At 41.1% G+C, this 25,335-nt stretch overlaps 1 protein-coding gene across 2 annotated transcripts; it reads right to left on the bottom strand.

Annotated features, from left to right (window-relative positions):
- Positions 1-1,301: 1,301 nt before the first annotated feature.
- On the bottom strand, positions 1,302-21,457 carry FGF5 (fibroblast growth factor 5). 2 transcript variants are annotated; one of them, XM_027599529.1, is made up of 3 exons: positions 20,861-21,457; positions 13,338-13,441; positions 1,302-1,909 (listed from the first exon to the last, which is right to left on the bottom strand). In XM_027599529.1, exons 1-3 carry the CDS (start codon positions 21,219-21,221, stop codon positions 1,562-1,564), a joined length of 813 nt encoding a protein of 270 aa, XP_027455330.1. In that variant the 5' UTR covers positions 21,222-21,457; the 3' UTR covers positions 1,302-1,561. The 2 variants fall into 2 exon arrangements, with proteins under 2 accessions (XP_027455330.1, XP_027455331.1); XM_027599530.2 differs by lacking the exon at positions 20,861-21,457 and adding an exon at positions 9,917-9,988 and having other exon boundaries at positions 1,473-1,909; positions 13,338-13,398.
- Positions 21,458-25,335: the final 3,878 nt, after the last annotated feature.

The raw sequence follows: 25,335 nt of genomic DNA, 5'->3' as shown, positions 1-25,335 counted from the left end.
AATATCCTTTAAAAGAAAAGAAGCATGCTTAAATATAAAACACAAGCTTTCTGTGAACTCTTTTGCTCTTCCTGTGAAAGACATACTTCTAAGCTGTAGCTGTACCTTTTTTATTGGCACATTTCTGAATATAAACACTTACATTTTATAGAACTCCATAGAAATGATTGGCCAAGAAAACATATAAATTATGTAAATTCTCTTAAGTTAAATTTTCTGTGGTTCGTGCCCAACATTCAGTATTCGGGTTGAGAATTAAGTGCCCTTTTCAATGATTGAGTTCCCAAATTAAATTTCCTATACCGCATGGCCAGCTTTCTAAAAATCTACATCAGAAAGTATCTATTCTAAAGGGCTATCTATTCACCAGAACGGTTACCTTCAGGATAGCAAACTCAAAGGGCGTTAGGCTGAGTAATAAGAATATTTTTGACAATGGGACTCGACGTGCATAACTGTTACACGATTCATCTCCTTCGGGTCTACATGTATTTCTGCTGAGTGGGTTGCTCCCCGTGGATCTATACAGTGGGGAGAGCAGAGGATCATACAGGAGGTATTTTAAAGCATTCTGGTTTCATAGTGTGTGCTTGACGGACAGAATAAAATGTATTCCTCCAGCTATTCAAGCATGAGGGCAGGAGGGGTTAGATAAAAGGAGAAACGAAGGCGAGGCAGAATTAGATCCCAATAAATGCTGCAAACTTCGTGTACTTGTGCCTCGAATCCTTTTCCTTATCTCCAATTTATAATTCCATCAAAAAATCCTTATATTCTCCCCTTAGTCCCAACCCATTACAGCCCAGCCACCAAAGGGTTAGGATTCCACATACTGTCATGAATTTACACACACGCACACACACACGTGCACACACACAGATCTAAGCTGAGCCTTTGGTGCCATTGAAGAGAATTTAAGCATTTTAAGATGAAGAACTAAATTTACATTATCTGAGGTATGGTAAAAAAAATAATAAAAATTAAAAAGTGCAATGAATAAGAAAAATGAAAAAAAAAATCCACCTGTTACAAATGGGCTATAAACACATTTATATTCATAAACTGCATTCAAATGGTTATGTCATTAATTAAAATAATAAAAGTAAGAAAATATGCTCAATGCAGAGGTACTTTAAAAAACAAAAAAACAAAAAACAAAAGTTAATAAAATATTTTATCTGCATCAAAATATTCTTTGGAAACCAAAAATAAAAATGTATCATGTATGTTCTTTCAGATTGAGCTGTAAAAGTCAGAAAAATACATGGTCCGCACTGTTTAACTTTCTGAAAATACCGAGTATGCACTAAGCATAAAGCAAGAGGCTTTCCCCGTCTTCCAGACCTGAAGCAGTGTGCCCCCCATACTGGACAGAGAATTCCAGTTCAGTTCCTATCAGAAAACATCTTTGTTTCAGTCGCACTGAAACCCAGGACCTGACTTCGAGACAGTGTAGTCCAGCTGGAGTTGGATCGAAACGTTTTTCTTTTTCAGAGCTGTAAAGACACCCCTGGAAACTCCTGAGGGCAAGGCCTGGTTTCTCACAAGGCCAAGATGAAGATTATCCAAAGCGAAACTTGAGTCTGTATTTCACGGTGTTGGGACTCTTCCGAGGGGCAGACACGGGCACCTTTGGCTTCCCAGGACTGGGTGGCTTTTTCTTCTCAGGAACAGTAACCGTGAAAGAAAGTTCTGGCTGCTCTAGCTGCCTGAATCTTGGCAGAAAGTGGGTGGAGATGTGCTGGGGTTTGACCCGGGGGCTGCAGCCCCGCTTAGCTTTCCCTCTCTTGTTGAGGGCCACATACCACTCCCGGCCCGCTGGCTCAGTTCTGTGTATTGCTGAGGCATAAGTATTATAGCTGTTTTCCTGAAATCGTTCCCTGAACTTGCAATCATCTGTAAATTTGGCCTGGGGGGAGAAAAGAAGAAGAAATATAAGTGGTAATAATATTTTCAGCATGCAATAAAATGAGGTCTTTGTAATGCTGACTTCGGTTTACTATGTACTTTAGCAAAATGATATCAATGTATATAAAAAGGATAACAAGGAACTCTTAATATATTGAACTTCTGTTGTGGTTTTTAAATTACTTTGAGATTGCAGTGAAAAAAATTAACTTTTAATATTTTAAGATTTTTTTTTTCCCCTCTTAAGCCATCAAGAAAATAAATAGAACTGAATTACTACGGAACACTTGCCTGGCAAAACATGAATTCATGTTCAGAGAAATGGGGTCATATTATTCCTTTGAAACAAGGATACATTTTTCAATGTTATCAGTGTGATTCATGGTGCTGAGAGAGGGGTAGCATATGGCCCTATTAATATTGCATGTGTTAGAGTTCTTTAGGAAAAAATATATCTTCACACAGAGATACGGGAGAGAATATTCGATGCCAAGAAGAAAAAATTACTTTTGGAGTCACTAGCAATACTTCATCCAGATCTCTCTCTGTCTCTCTCTCCCTCTGTAGACACAGACACACACAGACACACACACACACACACACACACAAACACACACTCAGACAAACACAATGTCTGCCCTTGAAATGCTCCCAGAATAGTGGAAAAAGCAGACAAGTAAACACCCATCACGGTGCAGCTGCATACAGGGACTTATGACAGTGCTATGCAGAGGGTACAGCAATAGCATAGAGGAAAGGAATCTAAGAGGATGGGGGTGGCCGGGCAGAGGGCAGGAAGTCTTCCCACAAAAGATGACATTGGAACTGAGTCTTCAAGTACAACAAGATTTTAGCAAGGCAGGTGACATGAGAAAGGGTTCTCAGAGGGGGAACAGTGTGTCCACAGGTCGGCATGACACTACTATAGGTAGTAACTTTCCTATAGGATGTGTGGTGGAAGGAAGAAGAGGTAAGGCTGCCAAAGTTGGCCAGGAAGAGCTCTGAAGATGCTTATTTTGCCACGCTTGTGATGCTGATGATTTTCTGTTTACTGTGTACTTAGTGAAATAATATCAGTGCATATAAAAATAACAGGAACTCTTAATATATTTAAATTCTGTTACTGGTTTTAAATTACTTTGATATTTCCAGGTAAACAATTAACTTTTAACAGAAGATTATGTTGAGGAATTGGGGGCGCCTGGTTGGCTCAGTCGGTTAAACAGCTGCCTTCGGCTCGGGTCATGATCCCAGGCTCCTGGGATCGAGCCCCGCATCGGGCTCCCTGCTCCGCGGGAAGCCTGCTTCTCCCTCTCACTCTGCCCCCTGCTTGTGCTCTCCCTCTCTCTGACAAATAAATAAATCTTTTTTAAAAAAGATTATATTGAGGAATTAAAGGGAAGTGTATGGGGGAAGAGCATGAGCATAAAGTCAGACCTCAGATCAAATACCAATCCTGCCAATCGAGGTCTTAGCTTTAGGCTCCTTATCCACAGTCCTTATTCATAGGGCTATTGTGAGTACCAAAGTATTTTTCTAGGGAAAAGATGGGTAGCTTTCATCAAATGCAAAAGAGGCCAAGAGTCCCCAAGAGTAATAATTCCTGTCTTAGACCAGACCACCACGTTTCATAGTATCGGTGAGCACCATTATCTGGAATTCCTGGGTTTGCCAATACCAAATATGTTGATGTCTATGGAGAAGAACACTACTTATGAGATACCCTTTTCATATCAGACCAAGAGGTACTATACTGGAAATAAGAGTTCTTTTTTTTCTTGCTTTTTCTAATAGTGCCAAGCTTTTCTCTGCACAACACTGTCATCTGAAAGTCAGAACACCGCAAGACAATCTACATAGATCTACTGTTGATGGTCACATGAATTTTTTGACTTGTGCAAAGTACTGACAATATTGGAAGGCAACCAATTTCAGAGCGCTTCCAACAGCACATTGACGTTATGTATGACAGTTTACCCAGGTTATTTACATTCAAGCATAGTTCAATCAATAAGGCTCTTTATTTGAAGGCTAGCAAGTTATATATCTGGAATTTCCACAAGTCTACTGGTGATTCCCCGGATTTGATCTCTAGCAGCTGGAAGCAGGTGTTTTAAAGAACCACCACCTATGGCATTCCTCTCATCCTGTCATACCCTACCAGCCTAAGTCTAGGCCAAGGTCGCTGTGCCGATGTCACTATAGAAGAGTACACATTTACTGTTCCTATTTTTTTTTTAAGATTTTATTTATTTATTTGACAGAGAGAGACACAGCGAGAGAGGGAACACAAGCAGGGGGAGTGGGAGAGGGAGAAGCGGGCTTCCCGCCGAGCAGGGAGCCCGATGTGGGGCTCGATCCCAGGAGCCTGGGGTCATGACCTGAGCCGAGGGCAGACACCCAACAACTGAGCCACCCAGGTGCCCCCCTGTTTTTTATTAAAAAGACTTTCTCACAAGTCAAATGTAGATTTTTTTTGTAGTCGCTTAGCTTTTAAAAGACTTAAATGCTCTCCCATTTCATTAGATAATCCTAAAGTTTTATTTTAAAATAAAAGCTATAGCCATCTGTAATGTTTTCTGCTGCATAAAAGGATGAGCATTTTAGAAAGATATATGGGGTTTCATCAACGAGAGTAGCAGGTATGTTTCTCTGCCTCATATTTTTTTTCTTCAAATGTACTTGAAAAACATTTTTAAAAATATATACATTATACCTTGACCTGACTTCTACTCTTGTTTGGCAAAAATCCATTTTCCTGAAAAAGGATAGCAGTGATTGCTTTATTCAATTTTGACAGGTTTTTTAAACGTACTGTATTATTTAACCTTTTCTTTACTCACACACACACACACACACACGCACACACACACACACACACACACGCACACACACACGCACACACACACACACACACGCACACACACACACACACACACACGCACACACGCACACACACACATCATGGTGAATTAAACCTATAGCAATTCCATCTTAGATTCTTCATATGGGTGAAAGCCCACCAACTCTACCTGCTAAAATTATTCCATCTAAAACCTTTCTCTTCTCCTCCTTAAGACTGATGTTCTTAAACTCTTTCTTAAGAGGAAAGAAGGCTCTTTGGGCTCTAGATTTTTCAAGGGTCCGCTAACTGTCACCTGGGGCAGAGGTGCCCAGAACCTAAGGACCCACACACTACGTGAAGCCCTGTAGCCCTTCCAGCTCCCACGTTAATTTAGGAGTAAAGGCAGTCAGACTGTTTTGGCTTTCTTAATTGACTTCTAAATTAATGTTTTGTCTGAAAAATTCTTCCAGCTGTGGTGGAACAGAACCATTTGAAACAAACATTTCAATGAATTGTTTCATCAGGAGATCTAGTTTCTTCTTGAGGGACTGATTGCCTCTGTCACTACTCCTGGCCTTGTTCAGACAAGATGGTGACCCTAAGCATGAATTTCTGTCCCTGATATCATGCATGAACCATTTTTATAGCAGAGAGTCAGTAAGCAATATAGGTCTTAGCTACAGGTATTCCAATATATATACGTTTACCATTACACCATTTTGGATGATAAATTTTCCAGGCTTCTTTTAATTTTTTAAATCTCCTTTGAATTATAAGAAGTCCTTTGGCAAAACACATACTTTTTCAACAATAGGACTACATTATTTTCCTAGAAAAAGTGAAGTTGCCAGAAAGACTTTTTCTACAGTTAAGGTGTGAAGTAGAGAGGTGAATGAAATTTCCAAATAAGCTACTGAATTCTGGACCCCCATCACCGCATCGTGCTGGCACCATCAGCCATTACAAGACCAAATGCGAAAATGTTCCTAAAGAATCCATATCTCTGTTCCAAATTCATTTTTTACGAGTCTATTCAACAGATGCTTATTGACTATGTACCACATGTCAGGCACTGTACTAGCTGTCACTTTTCCAATGAGGAACAATACAGACATGTCTGGTCCATGCTCTTTGTTGAGTTAAATTATATGTTTTCCTCCTTAATTTCTCCTTGATCTTGTGCATGTAAAAACAAGGTACATTCAACACACCATAATTGCAAAATTACAATGAAATGTTTGGCTAATTTTTATGTAATTTAATACAATCCTAATGTAATTTAATATAGTCTTAATGGACAAAACAAATGAAACTATTTTTTGCCTGAATAGCCTAATTCTTCAGAGGAAGGGAAAGAGCGCAATTAAGGAAAACAAGAAATTTTTGATTAGAACGACGCTGTGCCTTGATTCTACTCATCTCTTCCCACAGTGAGAACACACAATGGATGTTTAGAAGAAAGGTCAAATTCAGTTCAAAGAAAGTAAAACTTTGATTAACTGGGATATTTTAGAAAAGACTAATTCTGCTTAATTGAAATCTGAGGGTCAAGTAAGCCAAACAGAAAATTCTGAAACGTTATTTTTTAAAAGCTTTCTAAAACCTCTTAACATAGGTTTGTTCCTTCGTAAATATCCTGTTGTATCATGATTGAGGATCTTGCAGTGAATGAGTTGAGGCCATGCAAACAAGCACCAGTTCTCACGTCGTGCAACGACAGAAGTACATATGCAGTATACGGAAGGTGGATGGAGAGAGGAGTGAACTTGGACCAACACCGGTATAATCTTTGGAGTTTGTGGGGTATTCAATCAATTTTAGTTCTTTATTTCACTTTGATTTCTTTGATTTGCCTCCCTCTTTTGAAAAGCCTTGTGAAGAAATAATTAACCAAATACAAATAATTAGAATGTTATTATGGGCTGGAATATTATTAAATAATTAAAATATTATTATAGACTATAATAAAAACAATTATAAACCAAATTGTACTTTAAGCAAAGTTCCCTTGCTGCATGCATCCCTGCTTCTGGTTCCCCTACCTCCTTTTAGTGCTTCTTGGGCTCCATCCCTATTCCCACATATGGGGCTGTCCTGGCCAGGTGCCCTTAGCCTAGGCCATTTTGTGTGGTTGTGCTGAATGTTCCCTGACCAAAGGCGCCCACCTCTGGTGGTGATTAAAGGCTAAAAGGTAGACCCTGTTCCAATTGCTTCCATGCAGAGTACCCCAGCACAGGGCAGCGCACACCCAAAGGGCTGCCCTTTACTCCTGACTACAAAGGCTTCTTAGAGGTCAGCTGGGGCCATACTATGCTATCTCCAGGGCATAGCCTACTTCCTGCTTGGCACTGAACATCTGTCCATTCTATATCTCGGTTCTTCATCCTGAGTGACCAAGGGAATATACAAGTGGGATTTAATAATAAACCAACCTGACATAATGTAATGAAGAATACCCACCACAGGACTTCTCCCCCTCCAAACTTTATGAATTGACCTAAAATTACTCCAGGAGCCAGTTCAAAATGCAGAATCCCGAGGCCATATCTCCAGAGGTTGTGTTTTAGTAACTCTAAGGTGAGACCCTGGAATTGCATCATTAACCAGCGTCCTGTGTGATTTGATGCAGGTGAGGTAAGAGTTTTCACTCTGATGCTCTTAATAACTCAAAAAGCTGAGCTATCAAGGGCTCTTATGTGCCAGGGGGCTTTACATCTCTTATTTCACCCTCACAATAATCCCGTGATGAGCAGGATGCTATTACCTAATTCTCCGGTCAGAGAAGTAAAGACAACAATTCACTAAAGCCCCATGTTTACCAAGTGCCAGGGTAGGCACCTGTGACTTCAAGCTCCAATCTTCCAACTCCTAGATACCAGCTTCTTAACACCACACAAACCCAAGGGCATCTCCTAGACTTCCGTCTAGTCCTACCTGTCTTAAAGTTGCTCCATGTTAAAATACTGATGAAAAACAATGCCATTCCCCAAACCATTGCAGAAATAGAACACCATCTCTCGCTTTTGGCTGAAATGGATCTCTGAAGCTACAAGTCAATTCATCACACCCAGATTTCCTCAATAAAAGAAGCTCCCTAGCTAGAGTCACACAGTGTGAAATCAAGGGAAAACTGGCATTTACTGCAAAGGCAGAGCCCTGAGCCCATTTTTGAGCTTGAATTACTGGACATTTGGTTTTACTATGTAAATTGAAAGCCCTTAGAGGGCAAGGGGAGTTTCTATTCAAATGCCTTTATAGAGCTCATGGTCTTGACTGGGAGAGTGGAATGCTTAATAGGTTATTTTTTTTTTTTATGATGATGCTGACTATTGCCCAAGCCTCCATTTCCCCTTTCAGTAAACATGCCGAGCTCTTGGGGCTGCTGACTCCTCCTCACACTGCCCCCAGCGAAGGAAGTCCAGTCCAGACTCCCATCCCGGGCAAGCCAGCTGGCATCCTCTGAAACCAGGAAAGGAAGATGTTCTAGTCCTTGCTTAGGTCTGATCAAGCACACATTCCATGCCTGTTTCGTAAACTCTGCAATTAGCTTTCCTTCCAAACATGATCCCCTAAAACCCTGAGAAACAAAAATAATTCTACCACATGCTTCTCTCTGGACCTTTAAAACAAGCTAAAATGTTTTTTCCCCAATAAGCAATGCGCTATCATGCATACTTTATGAAAAGGCTGGAAAAAAACATGATAACCATCTTTTCCAGGATTTCCGTTTTCTTTAGGGAAAAAACAAGATGCAACAGGGCTCTAAAAGAATTATGAGATTATGATCGTAAGAAATCCTTGTCTCCTAAGAGCTTGAGCCTGAGAATTTTGCTTTCCCAAATTTACGTTCTTTGAAAAAAGGAAAACTCTGGAGATAAGGGGCTACTATGGACACAAAAAATTTGGACCTGAAGAAAAAAAGGTTAATGATAAATAGGATTGGGCGCTGGTCTAAATATCTGAGGGGTCACAGCTGCCTGACCCCCAAAGCAGAAAGTCTTTTCTGAGAAAGGAGACAGGATCATCATACAGCTGCCTCAGAGCAAATTAAGGAAGATCTTTTTAAAATTAAATACTGAATACTGGGCGCCTGGGTGGCTTAGTTGGTTAAGTGTCTGCCTTTGGCTCAGGTCATGATCCCAGGGTCCTGGGATCGAGTCCCTCATCGGGCTCCCTGCTCTGCATAAAGTCTGCTTCTCCCTCCTCCCCACGGCTTGTGTGCTCATGCTCTCTCTCAAATAAATACATTTTAAAAAAATCTTTAAATGCTGAATACTTTCCAGGCACTGTTCTAAGTCTTTTATATGTATTATCTCATTTAAACTGCTCAACTATCACAATAGATTGTTACTTTAGTTTTCCTCCTTTTACAGCTGATAAAACCACAGAAGAGAAAGATTAGGTAAAATGACTAGGTTTAATTTAACTAGAATGACACAATCTAACTGGTCCTACATCTGGACCCACCTCAGATAAATCTAGAATGGCTCTCTATGGGGATTTTGATAGAGATAATAAACCTGAGGAGAGAGCAGGAACAGAGTGAGGAAGGAACAGGAGCAGACAAGCAGGCAGAGAGACAGAGACAGAAAGAGAAGGGAGCTCATTTCCACAAGTACCTCAGCCTAGAATGAGCTGAGAAGGAGAGTGGAGCTCACAGCGAAAGCTCTGACTAACCCTCACGGCTCTTGGGGAGGCAGACATCTACTCCCACCCTCAATGATTCCTAGCACATCTTGAGAAGGAGAAGACCAGACACCTTCATCCTTGTAAAGAATGTTGAAAAAACCTGCATGGTAGGAATCTGGCTGCACTGTGTATTTGGAGTATACTCGTAAAGATTTTAAGGAGAGCTGCATGTAGGTTGCGACGAGTGTGTAGGTTGAATGAGTGCAGGAAGAAGTGCCCACAGAGATGACTGAAGTTCAAACAAAATTTCTCTTACCGAATTAACAAACTTAGCACAAGAAAAACAACAGCACAAATATTGCCTAAGTGTAACCCGTTCTCGGCTCTTTTTTGTCTGCCATCTTTGTGTCTGCTGATAGTGAAGCATTTTCTAAATGAAAAATTTCAGTGAACAAAACAGAGGTCTCTTCTGCTTTGAAAATTCATCCTGAGAGGCATTCCCTATGCAACACATCATCACATTAAATGACCAACCTGTGTAAAACTCTGTGATAAGTTCTGCGGCGAACACATCCCCTCTGCTTCTCTGGACTTTAAAGTCAAATACTAGAGACACAGAAATAGATGGGGGAAAAAAGAGTCCAAAGAGAGCGTGGGTAAGGGGGTGCACAGCACAAGCAAAATATCGTAAGGATGCACCACAATATTTATTCTTTACCATGTAATATGAAAATACTATTAAACTCTGTGATTATTAATTCCTATAAAACAATAGGTGAAAACAATGTAATTGGTTCCAAACAAAACTTAGTATCTTCTTTCAACTAGCTTTTACCTACAAAGCAGTATAGCATTTACAGAGAAAGAAAATTTTAAAAGGATGGTTCTGGTTCACTCACTTGTTACTGCGTTAAGTTAGGAAATGATTTAACATTGCTAAGACTCTGTCCTCACCTAATCATGTGATGACATAATGTGAGTAAAAGAGTTTTTAAACAACTATGCAAATACATTGTCTGTGCCTAGCAACTAATTTTTAATATTCTAATTGTTACTGTGAAAACTAAGTTGAAAATCTACAATTATCCATGAATATTTCTCAGTACAGTATGGGCATTACTTTCTCCAGAATTATATGAATGCTATACATTTTTGGTTCATATTTACTTTATAGATAAAACCTGAAAGTACTCTATTAATTTAAAATTTTTACCAGTTTTGTTGCGATATAATTGACATATAACATTGTGTAAGTTTAAGATGTACAACATGATTTATACATATACACATATATATAGATAGCAAAATGATTATAAAGTACTCTTTAAATGTCTCTGCACAGTTATTAATTTAAAGCAGCTCACGAATTACACATTTAATCCTAAAAATATAAAGGTTTTTTAGCCTTTTTAGTGACAATGCAATTTTGTGAAAATCAAACTAAATCAAATAATTATATCTAAAGTTACAAGAATAATTTTCAATGTGTTTAACTAGAAGAAAACAAGAAAGAAACCATCTGGGCATAAAACTGATAATTGCTAGGATTAATACTATTTCTAAATTCAACTTCCTTAAAAATAAATCGTTTTATAATTTAATTAGGTTTCCATCTAGAGAAAAAGTGCTAATAAAAGCTCAGATAAGAGAAAGTGGGATTGGACAATTGGTTTAAAAAGAATCCACATAATCGTAGGGCTTAATTTTTTATCTACACTTCAGCTCAAAGTCATTAGAATGACTTTTATATCAAAGAGCTTCAGTGAGTGACAAGAGCAAGACTTGCTTTGTACTGTTTAAAAGTCATTATTCCATGAAATAACTTTAGCCTGCCAAGATGAGAAAGAATAACAGATGCTGTTTTTGCATTATCTGCATTATTTCAGCCAGCCATCCTTAGACATTTGGGTCAAATTTCTGGAAATTCGTTACTTGTGTTTGACAGGGGAATCATGTATCCTCACCTCTCGGTATGACCTTTCTAATTGGCATCCATTTGTAATAGTCTGAGTTCTGCGGCAATTATCCTTAAGCTGGTCCAAGTTTAGTCTATTTTTTCATGTACAAGAGCACAAATCAGAACAATTTAAAAGTTACGGTGCTCACCCAAAACAAACCAATAAGAGAAAGTTTCTTTACATGCACTGCACTTTATTATGATGCTTAGATTCTGAAAGTGTTTCAATTTTTTACAACCTTAAAGTAGACTGGGGAAAAGCTATTGTGTTCAGATGTCTTTGATCATTGTCTTCTATTCTGCATGTGGATTTTTAAAAATCAAATTTTTTTTTTGATTAAATGGCATGTCCATGAGAGACTATGGACTCTGGGAAACAAACTGAGGGTTTCAGAGGGGAGGGGGGTGGGGGGATGGATTAGCCCGGTGATGGGTATTAAGGAGGGCACGTACTGCATGGAGCACTGGGTGTTATACGCAAACAATGAATCGTGGATCACCACATCAAAAACTAATGATGTATTGTATGGTGACTAATGTAACATAATAAAATAAAATTTAAAAAAATGGCATGTCCTACTTGTGCACAGTGATGCAGAACTTTACCCCTTAAAATAATCAAAGAGCGATTACTTTATGAAAACTATATTATAGCTTGCTAGATTACAATAACCAACTCAGAAGATGAAGTAGGTAAATCTTTTCATAATTCTTGTAATCGGTGATTAAAGAGGTTAGCAAAGGTTTTTCTTTTATCTCAATCCACTGAGATTTCTATTATATTTAGTATAATAATAGACAGTATTTATTGAGCACTTACAATGTACCAAATACTGTTTTTAAAAATTTTAAATGTATTATCTCATTTAATCCTCAAGTAACTGTAGAGATAGCTTGAATTCTGCTACCCCCTCCAAGAGGTATTAACAAGTCACTTTTAGAAAAAGGAAAATTGAAATTCTTACACATTGAAACAAGTGAAACTCTCAATGAATTTTTTAAAGAACTGTAAGTAAACATCATAAATAGTAAGCTTCAATTGATTACACTCTTAATTAAAATTTCCTATATACTTCAAAAACCAGAAAAGTGATATTTCTCCAATTCATTTAGTAAAAATTAAAGAGAATACAAAGTAAAGGGCTAATGTTATATAATAATGGCTTTGTAAAAATGATATAATGTGACAAATCTTAGTACACTGCAGAAAAAACATAAATCACTTTTAAGTGCTGTGCATATGTACTGATATAAGTAAATCAAATCTGTGAGTAGAAAAACCAACCTAGACATATCTTATTATCTTTAAAATGTTTTAATGCTTCCCAAGTAGTGAGCATTTTCAGAAAAAAACACATAAATCTATAATTCGTAAACTGATTATAAAAGTGGCTTGCAGAAATTTTTGAGTGCACAATTAGTCTTTGTAATTTTAAGAAGTATTGTTTTTGATGCCACAAAAATACAAAATGAGAGTCCTCAAATGGATAAATTAAATTTCTCTCAGGAAGATCAAAGTCTTCTCATTATTGGTTTCTCCCCGTACTTATTGATGTGAAAATATGTTGTATTACTTAGACCTAATTTTTGATGTCACGCATGGCTTGTAGAACCAAATAAGAACTTGATCTACTAGATATGCACACACAATCCCCATAAATATGTGCATTTTAACTGTTATGCAGCATTATCGTTTCCATACTTTCCCTCAGTTGAGCCAATTTTAAGAAATAAGTAAGGGCGATCACTTTGAGAGCGCGACTTTCAAATGCGTTCATCCTTAAACATTTTTTGTGGATTCTATATTATCTTTTCAAGTAAATTGAATGTGAAAACGATTACTTACAAAGACATCTTGGTTAGAAGTACATACAATTTAGCAAAATTACATCCTTTGAGCAAATTTTTCATCTACCAACGTGGAAAATCACTTCACTCCATTCTACAAATGTAAAATCTCCATAAGACCTTTAACAAATATAAAGTGGGTCTACTTACACTTGCATGGAGTTTTCCTTTTTTTGACATCGCTAAAAATTTGTTGCTGAAAACGCCTCGAATTCCTACAATCCCCTGAGACACAGCAAATATTTCCAAAACACCTAGGATGACAGAAATCCCAAAATAAAACACAGACTCTTCCACATATCATCGTGAAGAATTAAATTTCTACACAGACTCTTTTCATTCTTCGTAGCTGTGATAAAAAAAAAAAGAATGGTACTTAACATCCTTATTTTTCATGGCATTCATCATGTTAGAAAAAGGGAAGCCCGGCCGTGCAAGTGTTCACTTCAAAGAACAAATTGTAAGATTCAAAAATTTATGTCTGGCTCATTCGTAATCCTTTTTTTTCCCTTACAAATAAGTCGCTTTTCGTAAGCGACGTTCAACAATAAAATCTTCTCAAGCTGTAAAGGAATCGAAAAGAGTTTCTTTAAACGTTTTTCAAAATAATTCTCATCCACTGTTTTCTATCCGAGATAATGCACTGCTTTTAATGTTAAATCTCGTAAAGTCTGGCCCAAGACTAGTATAAACCACTGAAAGCCAGAGATAAATTCTACTTATTTACATGAAATAAATCCCTCTTCTCAAATTATAATAACTAGACAAGGACAAATCAATATATACCATATTCAATCATTCAGTGAGTAGTTCATTTAAAGACTACACATAAAAAGATGTTGAAAGCATTATAAATAATTTGGGATTATTGGCTCAATGAGTGTTTAATGCATTATGGTTTGAGACATCTTGCATTTTAAATGGCTTTTCTGGAAAAAAATATTTAATGAGGTATTTTATAACATTACTGTTTATATTTAGTATTTCATAGTCAGCCTTATTAAGTCAATGCCCCTCTGTCTCCTATAATAATTTGAAAGTCCACATCAACTGCGTTAAGAGAATCACATACCACAGTTCATAAGAGTATTTTAAGAAGACGAAATTCATAGTCTGTATATAATTGGAATGCCTGCCTGTTTATCATAAATTCATATATAATGTTATACGAACATGAGAAAAGCATAGTACTTTCTGTTAATCGCCTACATCAAATTGCCAAAAAATAGGTGGGGGAGGACAAAATAATATATTTCACTAGAGCTAAAAAGGGACCTATTCTAGAAAGAAAGGAAGGAAAGAAGAAAGGATGGGAGAAGGAAAGAAAATCTCAATCTTTCAATCTATATTATTCTGAATATACACACTAATTAAGATATCTCAACCATATTCTGCTGAATAGAGAAATTTACCAGAAATTAAAAAAAAAATTGTAACCTCCCCTTGCAGTATTTGAAGTACATGTAAAATTATTCAATTTACCAAAAAGGCAATACTGTGGATACATATATATGATAAATACAAATACATATATATATGAATATATTAAGCACTTTTTTGCACAATGTGAGTTAATACCTATAATTGTAGCAAATGCTGCTGCTTATTTATTCAACTTGATTTCTTAAAAACACTTGAGCAGAAAGCTCATGGGGGGGGGAAGGGGTAGCCGAAGAACTATTGTCTTTGTTATAAGCATATTTAGTCCAGAGTAAATAAAACACATCTCCAGGAAACTGTCACTACCACTTTATTAGTGGATGTTTCCTGAAAACAAAACAAAAAACTATTTGAAAGGAACTACTTTTGCTTTTAGGAAGAAACTCCTAAAGAAACTGTCGTCTCATAAGTTATTTTCTTCAGAATGTTTTCAAAATGCTCTTTTCAATAGATTTGGCTGTACAAATTATTTGACTGTGATGCACACCCAAGGATTTAGAAGCATTACCATTTTATCGAATAGTGACAAAGCACGCAGAATGCTTTGTAAAGTTAGATACAATACACCAGGTAATATGCTGTGATAATTTTATTAATAAAGCATTACTAGAACATGATACAAAGTTATATTTCTATCACAATTACAGAATGATATTCAAAACAGCATTAATGATTTTAGATATTTGGAAGATGGGGAAGTAATTGTGAATGCTGCATAAATGCGTTAAAAAACGAGACATAGAAACATGAGAAATTGTCTATGTGTGGAACGAGAGACTTGAAAGGGACAGTATGGTTTGGTAGAAGAGGAGAGTTAGTTGTGTTTTCCCCCAATTTACTCATGGTTCTACATTGTTAGTGTTTTTATTCGATTCTTTGGCAGATTACTTGGTTTTGTAAATGCAAACCTGTGTGTTAGTGAAAAAAATACAAGGTAGCCTAAAAGATAAAATTCTTATTAAATATATCTGTTTACAGGTTAACATTTGAGAGGTCAAGACAAAGTCTCTAGAAATATTTGTTTAATGGGAGCACTGCTTTGCCTATGTAAACTATAGCTTCTGACAAGTAACGTATTCTATTTTTAGAAAAACCCATTTTGAGTCAGTTGTTTCCTAACACACTATATGTACATTCTGTGTATATATGCTATGTAAAATTTGCATCATAACAAATTACATGGGGAAGATAAATAATATATGTAAAGGGTTATTATTTTATTACATACTGCTTGGTTTCTTTTCTTGCAAGTTCCAGTGTAAAAATGATATACTGCCTGGGAATAAATGGATTTTATAATTTTTAAAAATTTTTATTTAATTGAAAGATTAAAAATATACTTTTATTACATATATTATTCTATTTAAAAGTATGAAGAATGCAGGAAAGATAAAGATGAGATCAGATGAAATAATTATTTTTTCACATCGGCAACTTTGGCGTGATCTTCTAAATCTTCATGTAATTATGATGTAATATTGAGAACGGTATTAAGATCATAATTTCCAATGTAATTCAACAGTAATTTCACAAGTCTTTTTTACTAGAATGTTGGAGCAGATTCTACAATTCAACTCTCTGACCTCATCTCCAAGAGATCGCACAATTATTGATTTTACTATGCCAAATCTCAGCAACGCACTAAAGAATTCTATATAATATTTTAAATCCACATGCATTAAATCGCACATATATAAATCCCAGAAAACATTTCTCTAAAGCTAAATTTTTCTCAATTTCAGTTATTTCCTGACTCTTAGTAGAGTCGAGAATAATTAATTTTATGAGAATTTACAGTTCACATTATGGATGCCAAGATGGTATCCCTAAGCAAAATTGTGGAAGGCCAAGTGTATCTCACAGATCAGAGAGTCAATGAAATGTCTGTTAAACTGGATTGTTTTCTTTGACCTTCTCACTACCTCTCTTCCCTTTTTCAGGACACCCCATGTGCACACATGTATGGACACACGTTTACTCTGCAGCGATTTTGGCCTTCTGCTTGGGGAGTCAGGCAGGGTAATTATTTCCCATTAGAGTGCTGATGACAATGTGTTATCTTTCCTAGGGTGTTAACATGTAAGAGGATCAAAAGAAAAAAGCAGTGCTTAACAGAAAAAAACCTATTTTCTCTTGGTGGAATTTGGGGGTTGACATCTAGATTGAAGGAGGCAAGAATTTATACACACATTGTTTAATCTACCTCCTTACAAGCATAGGCATGCATTACAAAGTAAGTTTATTTCAGTAAGAAAATATATGTCTAGATTTTTTTACCTTAGTCCTCTCCAGATTTTTTAATACAACAGGACTCTATTAATGATGGTTGATAAAATCATGTAGACTTTTCCCTTTTCTCTTTTCTTAGTGAATGACATAATAGACACAGATATCCCATGTATTCAGAAGCCTTCAACAGCTCATCTGAAAATCCTCGAAGAAAAATAATTTGAAACTGAAGTTTCTCTACTTGCGTTCACACAGCAACAGATATGCTACATCACTATCAAATCCGAGGCTTGAAATACCCAGCTTAGCAGTTTTCAGTGATTAAATTAGTAACAGAAATCTTCCATTTGAGTTTTTCTATTCAGTAGATACAGATTCTGATTTAGCTAGGCTTGGGAGACTATTTAAAAGGTTGACTCTACATGAAACAAAAATTGATAGTGAATTTTCAGATGTTTAAAAATTAGTAAAATTGAGGGTTTTGTTTGGTCAGAATATATGATTGGAATTTTCATATTTTATGTGAACACTTTGGCCTTGTGCAGCCACAGCCTTCAACTTTTGCTCCCTGAATTGATAATTACTTGACTGCCTATTCTTCAATGGCCCGACGTAAGTCAACAGAAGCACTGAAGCTGAACTTGAAAGCATACACACTAAAGCAAAACTTCTTTTTCTATTCAACAGTTAGATTATATCATCTGGGTTTTCTTGCCCGTCTTTCTTCACCCTTCCCTAGTATTTCTTCATAATAAGAGTATATCTGCAATGCGCTTTTTTTTTTTCTGTCTCCAAACTTGGGATAACTACTGTATAAGTGAAGCTAAGAACACATTAAGTGGTATGCTTTAAGTAAATTGTGTTTCAAAAATCTATGGCCAGAGTACACTCTGGATGGTAAAACTAGAAAATATTCAGTTTGCAGAAATGTTAATGTCAAATGATAGTTGTGAGACATATATTTATATATACGCATCCCTTCTGACAAACATTACAGAAAATTACTGAGTTTAAAAGAACCTGTTAGAAGGGAGTTTGATGGCAAAGTTTTGACTCTTTTCTGAAGTAGCATGCTATAACCAAAGAAATCTAAGTTTTTTATCATTGCTAACTTACAGACAGTAAAATGAGATGATGAGGTAAAACTCTGGTGTATCCTCTATGGTCCTCTCTGGTCCCAGCTCTCAGTGTCTCTTGTGAGACTTAAACAACAAATGTTTCTTTATGTACTCTAACCAACAGCCCATGACGAACACCTTAGTTTACATACGTGTCAGGAAACCGTCAAGCGCTGCTTTCAAAGAGGTATATGACCACCCAACAATTAGCAGGCTTCTGTTTCTCTTTCACAGCTCTTTAGGGCAGAGGCTTATTTTAAATTTTTAAATTACATGCTTTCCCACTAAACATGACATATTTCATAAATTCTTCATCCAGTAGTGGTGGCAAAATCATAGTTAGTAGTATTGGACACTCCAGACATCACAAAGAAGAACATCACAATGATTTAAACATTTCAGTTACAGTTTCCTCTGTGAGAAAAATCTATGGAAGGCAAAAACAAACTAAAATTCCCCCAACTCCCAAAAGTAACCAAAATATCAATCTTGATGATGTAGGTAGCCTATTATGGGTGCATGAATGAATGAATGAATGAATGAGTGAGTGAATGAGTGAATGAAGGCAAGCCATATGAAAGATACAGACTAAACTCTGAAAGGCTATTCTATACTGGAATGAATTGGGAAAAGTGTTAAATCAAGGAAGTTTTGTTTAGGCTACTTAGGTGCTGTTTAGTAAACATCCCTGTTCTTTTTTACGTATCTTTCAAAGTGGATTTTAAAATAAACTGTACCTTGGAAATAGCAGATATTGGTCAATTGGTCAATTGGTGAATGTATTCTTTGTTGATCTGTTCTCATTTTCCTTCCTATGCTTTTCTAGAACTTCCCTCTGGCAAGGCCTAAGCAGCAAAAATCTTTGTCTTTTCCAAGGGAAGAGGGTGGATATATAGGGAATGAGTCTGGTATTTCAGAGATCCCTAGTACACCCAAACCCTCCCCCCTGAGATCCAACCAGCAGCCTGTTGCATGTTAACTTTGGATCCTCCCTTGGGAACACAGAAGTTACCTTGTGTTGGTGCTGATTTCCTAGATAAACTACAAGAACAGAACAGAAAAAGTTTTCCTGTAAAAGAAAGGTGGAAAGATCACTAGAAGTGCGGAATGAGCTCTGTCTGGTATCTGAGGGAGTAAAGAACTGGGTGGGGGGAAATGAGAAGGACCAATGGCAGTACTGAAGTAAATGTGACTCTCGCTGTCCCTGAAATCTCGGAAAATTCCCCTTCACCCTAACACACCTTGCCCTTTCTCACCAAAGAAGGTGAGTTGTTGGATGAGGGCGAAATGAACCTTAAAACCTAGAAACAGGCTCCTGCATGGAGCGCGTGGGAGGCTCCCGGGCTCGCAAGGGCAGACTCGAAGAGCCCTCTCTCCGGTTCAGGGCTCCAGGCCCCCTAAACACGTGAAACACGGCCAGCTGGAGCAGCACAGCTCGCAAGGCGAGTCTGGGGCACGGGCGGGCGTGGAACCGCTCCTCCTCCGGCGCGAACCGCCAGGTCTTCCACAGCCAGCCTCCTGAAAGCCGCGGGAGGAGCGTCGCCAGCCGGCCACCCCACCGACGTGCGCACCTCCAACCCTGCTTTGGAGGCGGCTGCCAGATTGCCAGACCCGCTGTGGCGCCCGCGCCCCTCCGGAGCTTGGGTAAGTAAGAAGCTCAGTGGCCCGTGGTGTTGTTGGTTTTGAAACGAAGCAAGTTAAGTACACTGACACTCGACAGCCAGGTGACCGTCCGCAGCGCAATCTCCTGGCCACGTTCCCGCTCTTCCTGAATACCTCACAGGCCCGGCTGTGGGTCTGTCTGTTGGATTAACCCCTGCTGCATGAGCGATCTGGCCCTACCGAGGAAGAGTCTCAAAGAGATCGCCCCAGTTCCGCACGCACCCCCAAATCCTCTCTCCCCTCAGCTACCTAGAGGCAGTGAGAGGAATCAGAGGAGCGCTAGCGATGGTCTGGAAACCCAGATGGGGGTGGCAAGAGTGGGAGAAGAGAGAGAGCTAAAGAGAAAACCCAGAAAGAAAATGTAAAACTTTCTTTTAAAAAAGCTTACACGATGTGCACCTGTAAGGAATTGAACGTCCTCTGAGTTTCTTCCAAAATAAAGAACTTTCCCTTAATTGTCCTTGGGGACCAAAGGTTGGCCACTTCCTAACAAGGTGCTGTCATGTTCTCAACATACTAAACGTTGCAAACCCAACTCTGAAATTAATCATTCAAATGTCCATCACGTATCTTTCTCTAAACGTGTCCAGTTTTCCAGATCACTGTCTTCTTCCAAGCAGGGCATGTCTGGTCTCCCCTAGAATATACGTATATATTCTAATGCATATAATGTGCAAGTATGTATATACAATAGACACAAACACGGATACATAAATGTATAATATACATTACTCTGGGGTTTATGATGGCAGTTGGAGGGGCGGCATGTGAGATTTGATTCTTCTAAAATAACTGTTCAGTTATGGGCAAGGAATAGGGATGCACTTTGATGCCTCTTGAAAAATGGTAGCCTCGTAAACAGAAGCAGGAGGTAAACAGAAACCAAACGAGCAGAAAGATTTTTGTTTTTTCTCCAGGCACAGGCTGGAGGCTCCTCTTTGGGACCCCAGCAAACTGGAAACAAGGTCTACCTGTCTTGTGCACCAGCCTCTGGTAGCCTACACCTCAGGAATCGCCATTCCTCATACCCGCGAGAGGGGTGCGCGTGTGCGTGCCATACAGACGCACCTCCACCCAACCCGCCCGGCCGTTTCGAGGGCCAGCTGGGTCCCAGCGGCCAGGGTTCCTGAAGGTGCTCCCGTGGGCCAGGGAATAACCGCTGTCCTTCCCGAATCCCCCACTGCCCGCTTAGGACGCGCTTGGCCAGGAGAGCGAGCAACTTACTTAACATATTGGCTTCATGGGAGCCATTGACTTTGCCATCCGGGTAGATCTGCAGATGGAAACCGATGCCCACTCTGCAGTAGAGGCTGCCGGTCCGGCGCCCCGAGGGGCTCCACTGGAAACTGCTCTGCTCCAAGCCGCTTCCTTGGTTGCCCAGAGAAGCCCCGGGGGAGGAGGAGACGGAGGAAGAAGAGGAAGACGTCGTGCCACTGCTGCTCCGGCTGCTGCTGGCGCCCCCCGGGTTCCGACCGGCGGCAGTGGGTCCGGGTTGCCCTTTGGGGGCGAGGTGCTTCTCCCCTTGAGCCCAGGCGCTGAGGATTAGGTGGCTGAGGAAGAGGAGGAGGAGGAAGGACAAGCTCATTCTTCCAGCCGCGGGGTTTCTAAGTGCATCTTGTAGGGCTGGTTCTGGGCTCCGTAGCCCCCGCGCGGCTGCGTGCCTCTGGCGCTGCCCCCCTCGCCGCACCGGGTGGACATAGCCTCGGGGAAGAGAGGGAGGGAGAGAGAGAGGCCACTCGAACGGATCTCGGCTCGGGTACTGGGATATTTATAACGCCAGTGATCTCACTGCTTGGTGCACGCCTGCGAAGCTTCCCCTCACCCGCCGCTTTGTGTACTCTCTGGCCGGTGCGGGGAGGGAGCCTCGCGGTCCCGGGGGCGGGGGGTGTGGAGGAGGGAGGAGATGGGAGAGAGTGAGTGGGAGGAGAAGCCGGGAGGAGAGGCGCTGCACCCCGACGCTGGGCACGCGCAGACCAGGGCCACGCACCCCAGCAGTTCTCACGCGCCACACAGCCGGCTACCCTCCCACTAGAGCCGACGCTGCACGGAATTGAGCTGGCGCGAGCGTTTGAGTCCTCCAGGGACAGCAACCGAGATGGGGGGGTCTAAACGTGGAAATGAGTTCGCGTCCTCGCCAACCGCTGCTGCACGCCTGCGTCCCAGCAACGCACTCTTGCCCACCCAGGACCCAGTTTCCAGGGTCCCCTCCCGTCGCCCAGCAGACTCCGCAAGCACAACCCAAGCCCCGGGAATCCCTCGGGAACGAAGTCCGGCTGAGAGATTCCCAGCGCTTCAAAGTGCTTGCAGCCGGGAACCAAACAAGGATTCGCAGTCCAACTTGGGAAGCCTTTGGTGTGGCGCGGCAGGAGGAGAAGGCTCCTGTTGTTTGTTGTTGTTTCTGATTTATTAAACAGCTAAGGAGTGGGTTTATTCGGCATTTAGAGAGCCACTTAGAGCCATTAGGCCACGATTCGAGCCGCTTTCCTATTGGAAACTCTGGGTTGCGCTAAACATTGTGCCGAATTTGTTTTCCCTTATGGGAAGCTTTCGGTCTGTGTCCGCGAGGGTGAGCGCACACGCACACCGCGCTCGGAGCGGGGCATGAGGGGCAGGTCTGGGCACCAGCACATGTGGCTGACTGTCCAGTTGTCCTCTCTCACCCCAGGATCCCCTTGGCAGGAAGGATTAGCTAAGGGCTCGCTTCGGCTTACTCAGAGCTGCAGTTGACTGAAGGACCGACCCCAATGAATGATTAATGATGCGCGCGCTGGGTTTCAGGAAACCTGAGAACCGAGAATTTCCGTGTATGCAATGCTCCTACTGTCATTTATCTGAGAAATATACCTGACTTGCATTCTTGTAATATTTCTGTCTGAAAGCATATTTGGAGCTTTAAACTACACTCTGATACATTATTCATCGGTCATTTTAATGAAAAGGCTGTTAATTTTGACCGATAAGGTCAATTCACAGAAGCCAAGGTTGATGTTAAGATACAGCTTTATTCATTACTGAATACCCATTTAAGAGTTCCTATCTCAATAATGAAAAGCTTATAAAATGCATGTCGATTTTACAGGATTGGAAATATTCCATGACTACAATACTTAACATCAAGGCAGCTATAAAACAGAAAGTCACCCGTACAGTTCAGTGAAGCCACTGTGGGGGAGAGAGGTCACACCACACATGGATGTGCATAGCTTGGACACATGCCCCTGATACACTATGCAAGATGCTATCCTGGACTGAACACCCCTTCTCTTTACACTGTTCTAGCCTCAGGCTCTGTACTTCTGGCTTTAACTAGTGTGGGCAGGCAGACCCTTACAAGGTGATCCTGAAAGTGGACATTGAGAACAGACAGCAGTCCCTCAAAACAGTGTACCTGTCTGAAGTTGTCTCTTTCCTGAGTGAATGATGGTGAGATGCTAACCTGGGCACTGTGCCTTCTGCAGGTGATGCCCTTGGTTCGGTGACAAAGCTGTCAGAGTTAAAGGCCCATAGGTAGGTGCCACTGGATGCCATCAGTTAAGTTCCCTTTCGTGTCACAAGGTCTATCCCATGCCTCATGGGGCACAGATTTTCCAAACAAATCCAGTTTCTCCTCTTCCTTTTCCCTAGGAGTCTGCTGAAGGAGCAGGAGTAGCTCCTGCCCCAGACTCACTATCAGCCTCTTCCCCAAACTTGGGAAGCCACAGACCACTTGGCTGAGCTTCTGGAGGCTGAGATTTGGCCTCATGTTTTTTCCCTTCTTTCAGCTTCTCAAGTCACACCCCCACTGAAACAACCGTTTTTTTGGTATCCCTCTCTTCAGCTGCAAGAGTCCAGAGAGGACCAAACTTTCGTCTAGAGATGACCTAGGAAGGCCAAGACATCTGCCTGGGCTTTAGTCCACCTCAACCTGAAGGCTGGCTAGGTGCACTTAAGGCTTCCTCAGGGATCCGAGGGGAAGACTTTAGGAAGAGCCGAGCATTCACTAAGACAAGAGAAGTGACCAGCTCTTGTGGGCAGGGATTGAATTTGGCAAACCGGACCCCAAGTTCCTTTTCAACTCAGATACTGGGGCGGGGTGGGGGGAGTACTGTGTGCTTAGAACAGAATCCTCGTGGTGTGCGCAAGGAAGTAGGTTGGAGCCCACTAAACTTTTAAAATCTTTAACAAGAGGGTTAAACATGCATTTGGTTATTTAAAAAAAAAAAAACCTGCAGAAGCTGAACAGTGAAAGAAGACACTGCACGTGTTTCACGCGAAGCCTGCAAGCCTGCTCCCTCCGCAGCTTAGCAGAGGCTGGAACGGTCGCCCTGCGCTCCCCGGCTGCCTGCCCTGACCCGCGCCCTGCCTAACCCACTGTGCAGCCGGTCCCGCTGAGCCTCTGCTCACCGCAACTGTGCAGTCGGAAAAATTCTCATTTCACCTTCTCGGCTAACCCAGGCTATATACGCCCCTAAACTCCACTCAAAGAGAGCGCGAGCCACTTTTCTCTGGTTACTTCCGGGATCATCGAAAACCACCCCCCCACGCCCTCCACCCACCCCCGGCTGGAGACGTCCCCGCAGCCCACCCGCAAGCCGCAGCGCGGGGTCAAGGTCTCCTGGGCGCGGTGCTGTTCTTAATTCCCGCACTCTCCCAGCCCTGGACAAGAGGACCGGGAGAAGGTGCATGCCACTGGCTACCTGCAGAGGTAAAGCAAACAGTCCTCGAAGACTAGTTTCCACTCCTCGCCACCCGCCACCCGACAGCCGACATGGAACCGAAAAATGAATCCACAGGTTAGTGGGTCCCACCAATCACCTAGGTGCCAGGTTCCAAGTGCGCGTGTGTCGGCTCGGTCCCCCCACCCTCTTCGAGTTTACCAGCCTCTGCCCGCATCCGCTCAGACTACCCTTCAGCGGCTCTTCAATCCCTCGGCGGCCTCACTCTCGGTGGTCCCACCTCCTCAGGCTCACCTCTCCTAGCTCCAGCACCTGAGCTTTCTTTCTAGACCTTTTCTAGTTCTGTCTGGGAAACCAGACGGTGAATTTCTCTTACGTGTTCTGGAGCTATAGCTGTGAGCCAGTCACTAGCGACAGGACTCATAACCTGTCTCCTCAGGCTGGCACCCAAAAGCCTAAGGAGAAAGAAGTCAGGGCAAAAAAAGTCAATGCCCAAACTTCCCTTCACCAGAGGGAGAGGCTCATTATTTATAACCTTCCTCTTGTTGTAAACAGAGGCCAGAGTTTCCAGAGGCCAGCGCTCCAGAGGTAAGGCCATTGCCTGGTTCATCTTACGCGCATCGTGCTGGGAATATCATGCTGGGAGGGAGGCTGAGCAACCCTGGGCAGGGCAAGCCAGAGTCTGGGGAGGCTCTCCAACCTGGAACCCTGGCTGCTACTGAACCAGGAGATCTCCCCCAGGCTTTTGTTCAGAGAGCCTCAGTGGCGCCAAATCTCTGTTCCTGGCGGGACCACACTCTCTGAGGTTTGCCTGGTCTAAGGCTTCTTACACCAGAAGGCAAGGACGGGTTTTCTTTGTCTGATCCAAGCACACAGGGGTTTTCAGAATGTTTTCCTGAGTGAATTGCTTGAACCTGGCCCTAAAGGACCCTGTGGCCCTCCCTTCCCATTCCAAGTGTGCCACACTTCCACACACAGGGAGGCTGTATCCAGATGGCAGGACCACTTTCTTGGTAACGAGCTCCCTTATGACCTGGCAGTGAT

This window comes from Zalophus californianus, chromosome 2, assembly GCF_009762305.2.
Source record: "Zalophus californianus isolate mZalCal1 chromosome 2, mZalCal1.pri.v2, whole genome shotgun sequence".
Taxonomy (NCBI): Eukaryota; Metazoa; Chordata; class Mammalia; order Carnivora; family Otariidae; genus Zalophus; species Zalophus californianus.
Note: the sequence above shows the minus strand (reverse complement) of the source record. Positions and strands in the feature narration are given on the sequence as shown.

Bases quoted from the DNA above. Each gene is read 5' to 3' on its own strand.
- FGF5 (XM_027599529.1), bottom strand. From the start codon at position 21,221: ATGAGCTTGTCCTTCCTCCTCCTCCTCTTCCTCAGCCACCTAATCCTC. The intron at 13,442-20,860 runs GTAAGTTGCTCG...CTGTCATCCTAG, and splicing joins CCATGAAGCCAATATGTTAA to GTGTTTTGGAAATATTTGCT. The intron at 1,910-13,337 runs GTAAGTAGACCC...TTCTCCCCCCAG, and splicing joins AAGGAAAACTCCATGCAAGT to GCCAAATTTACAGATGATTG.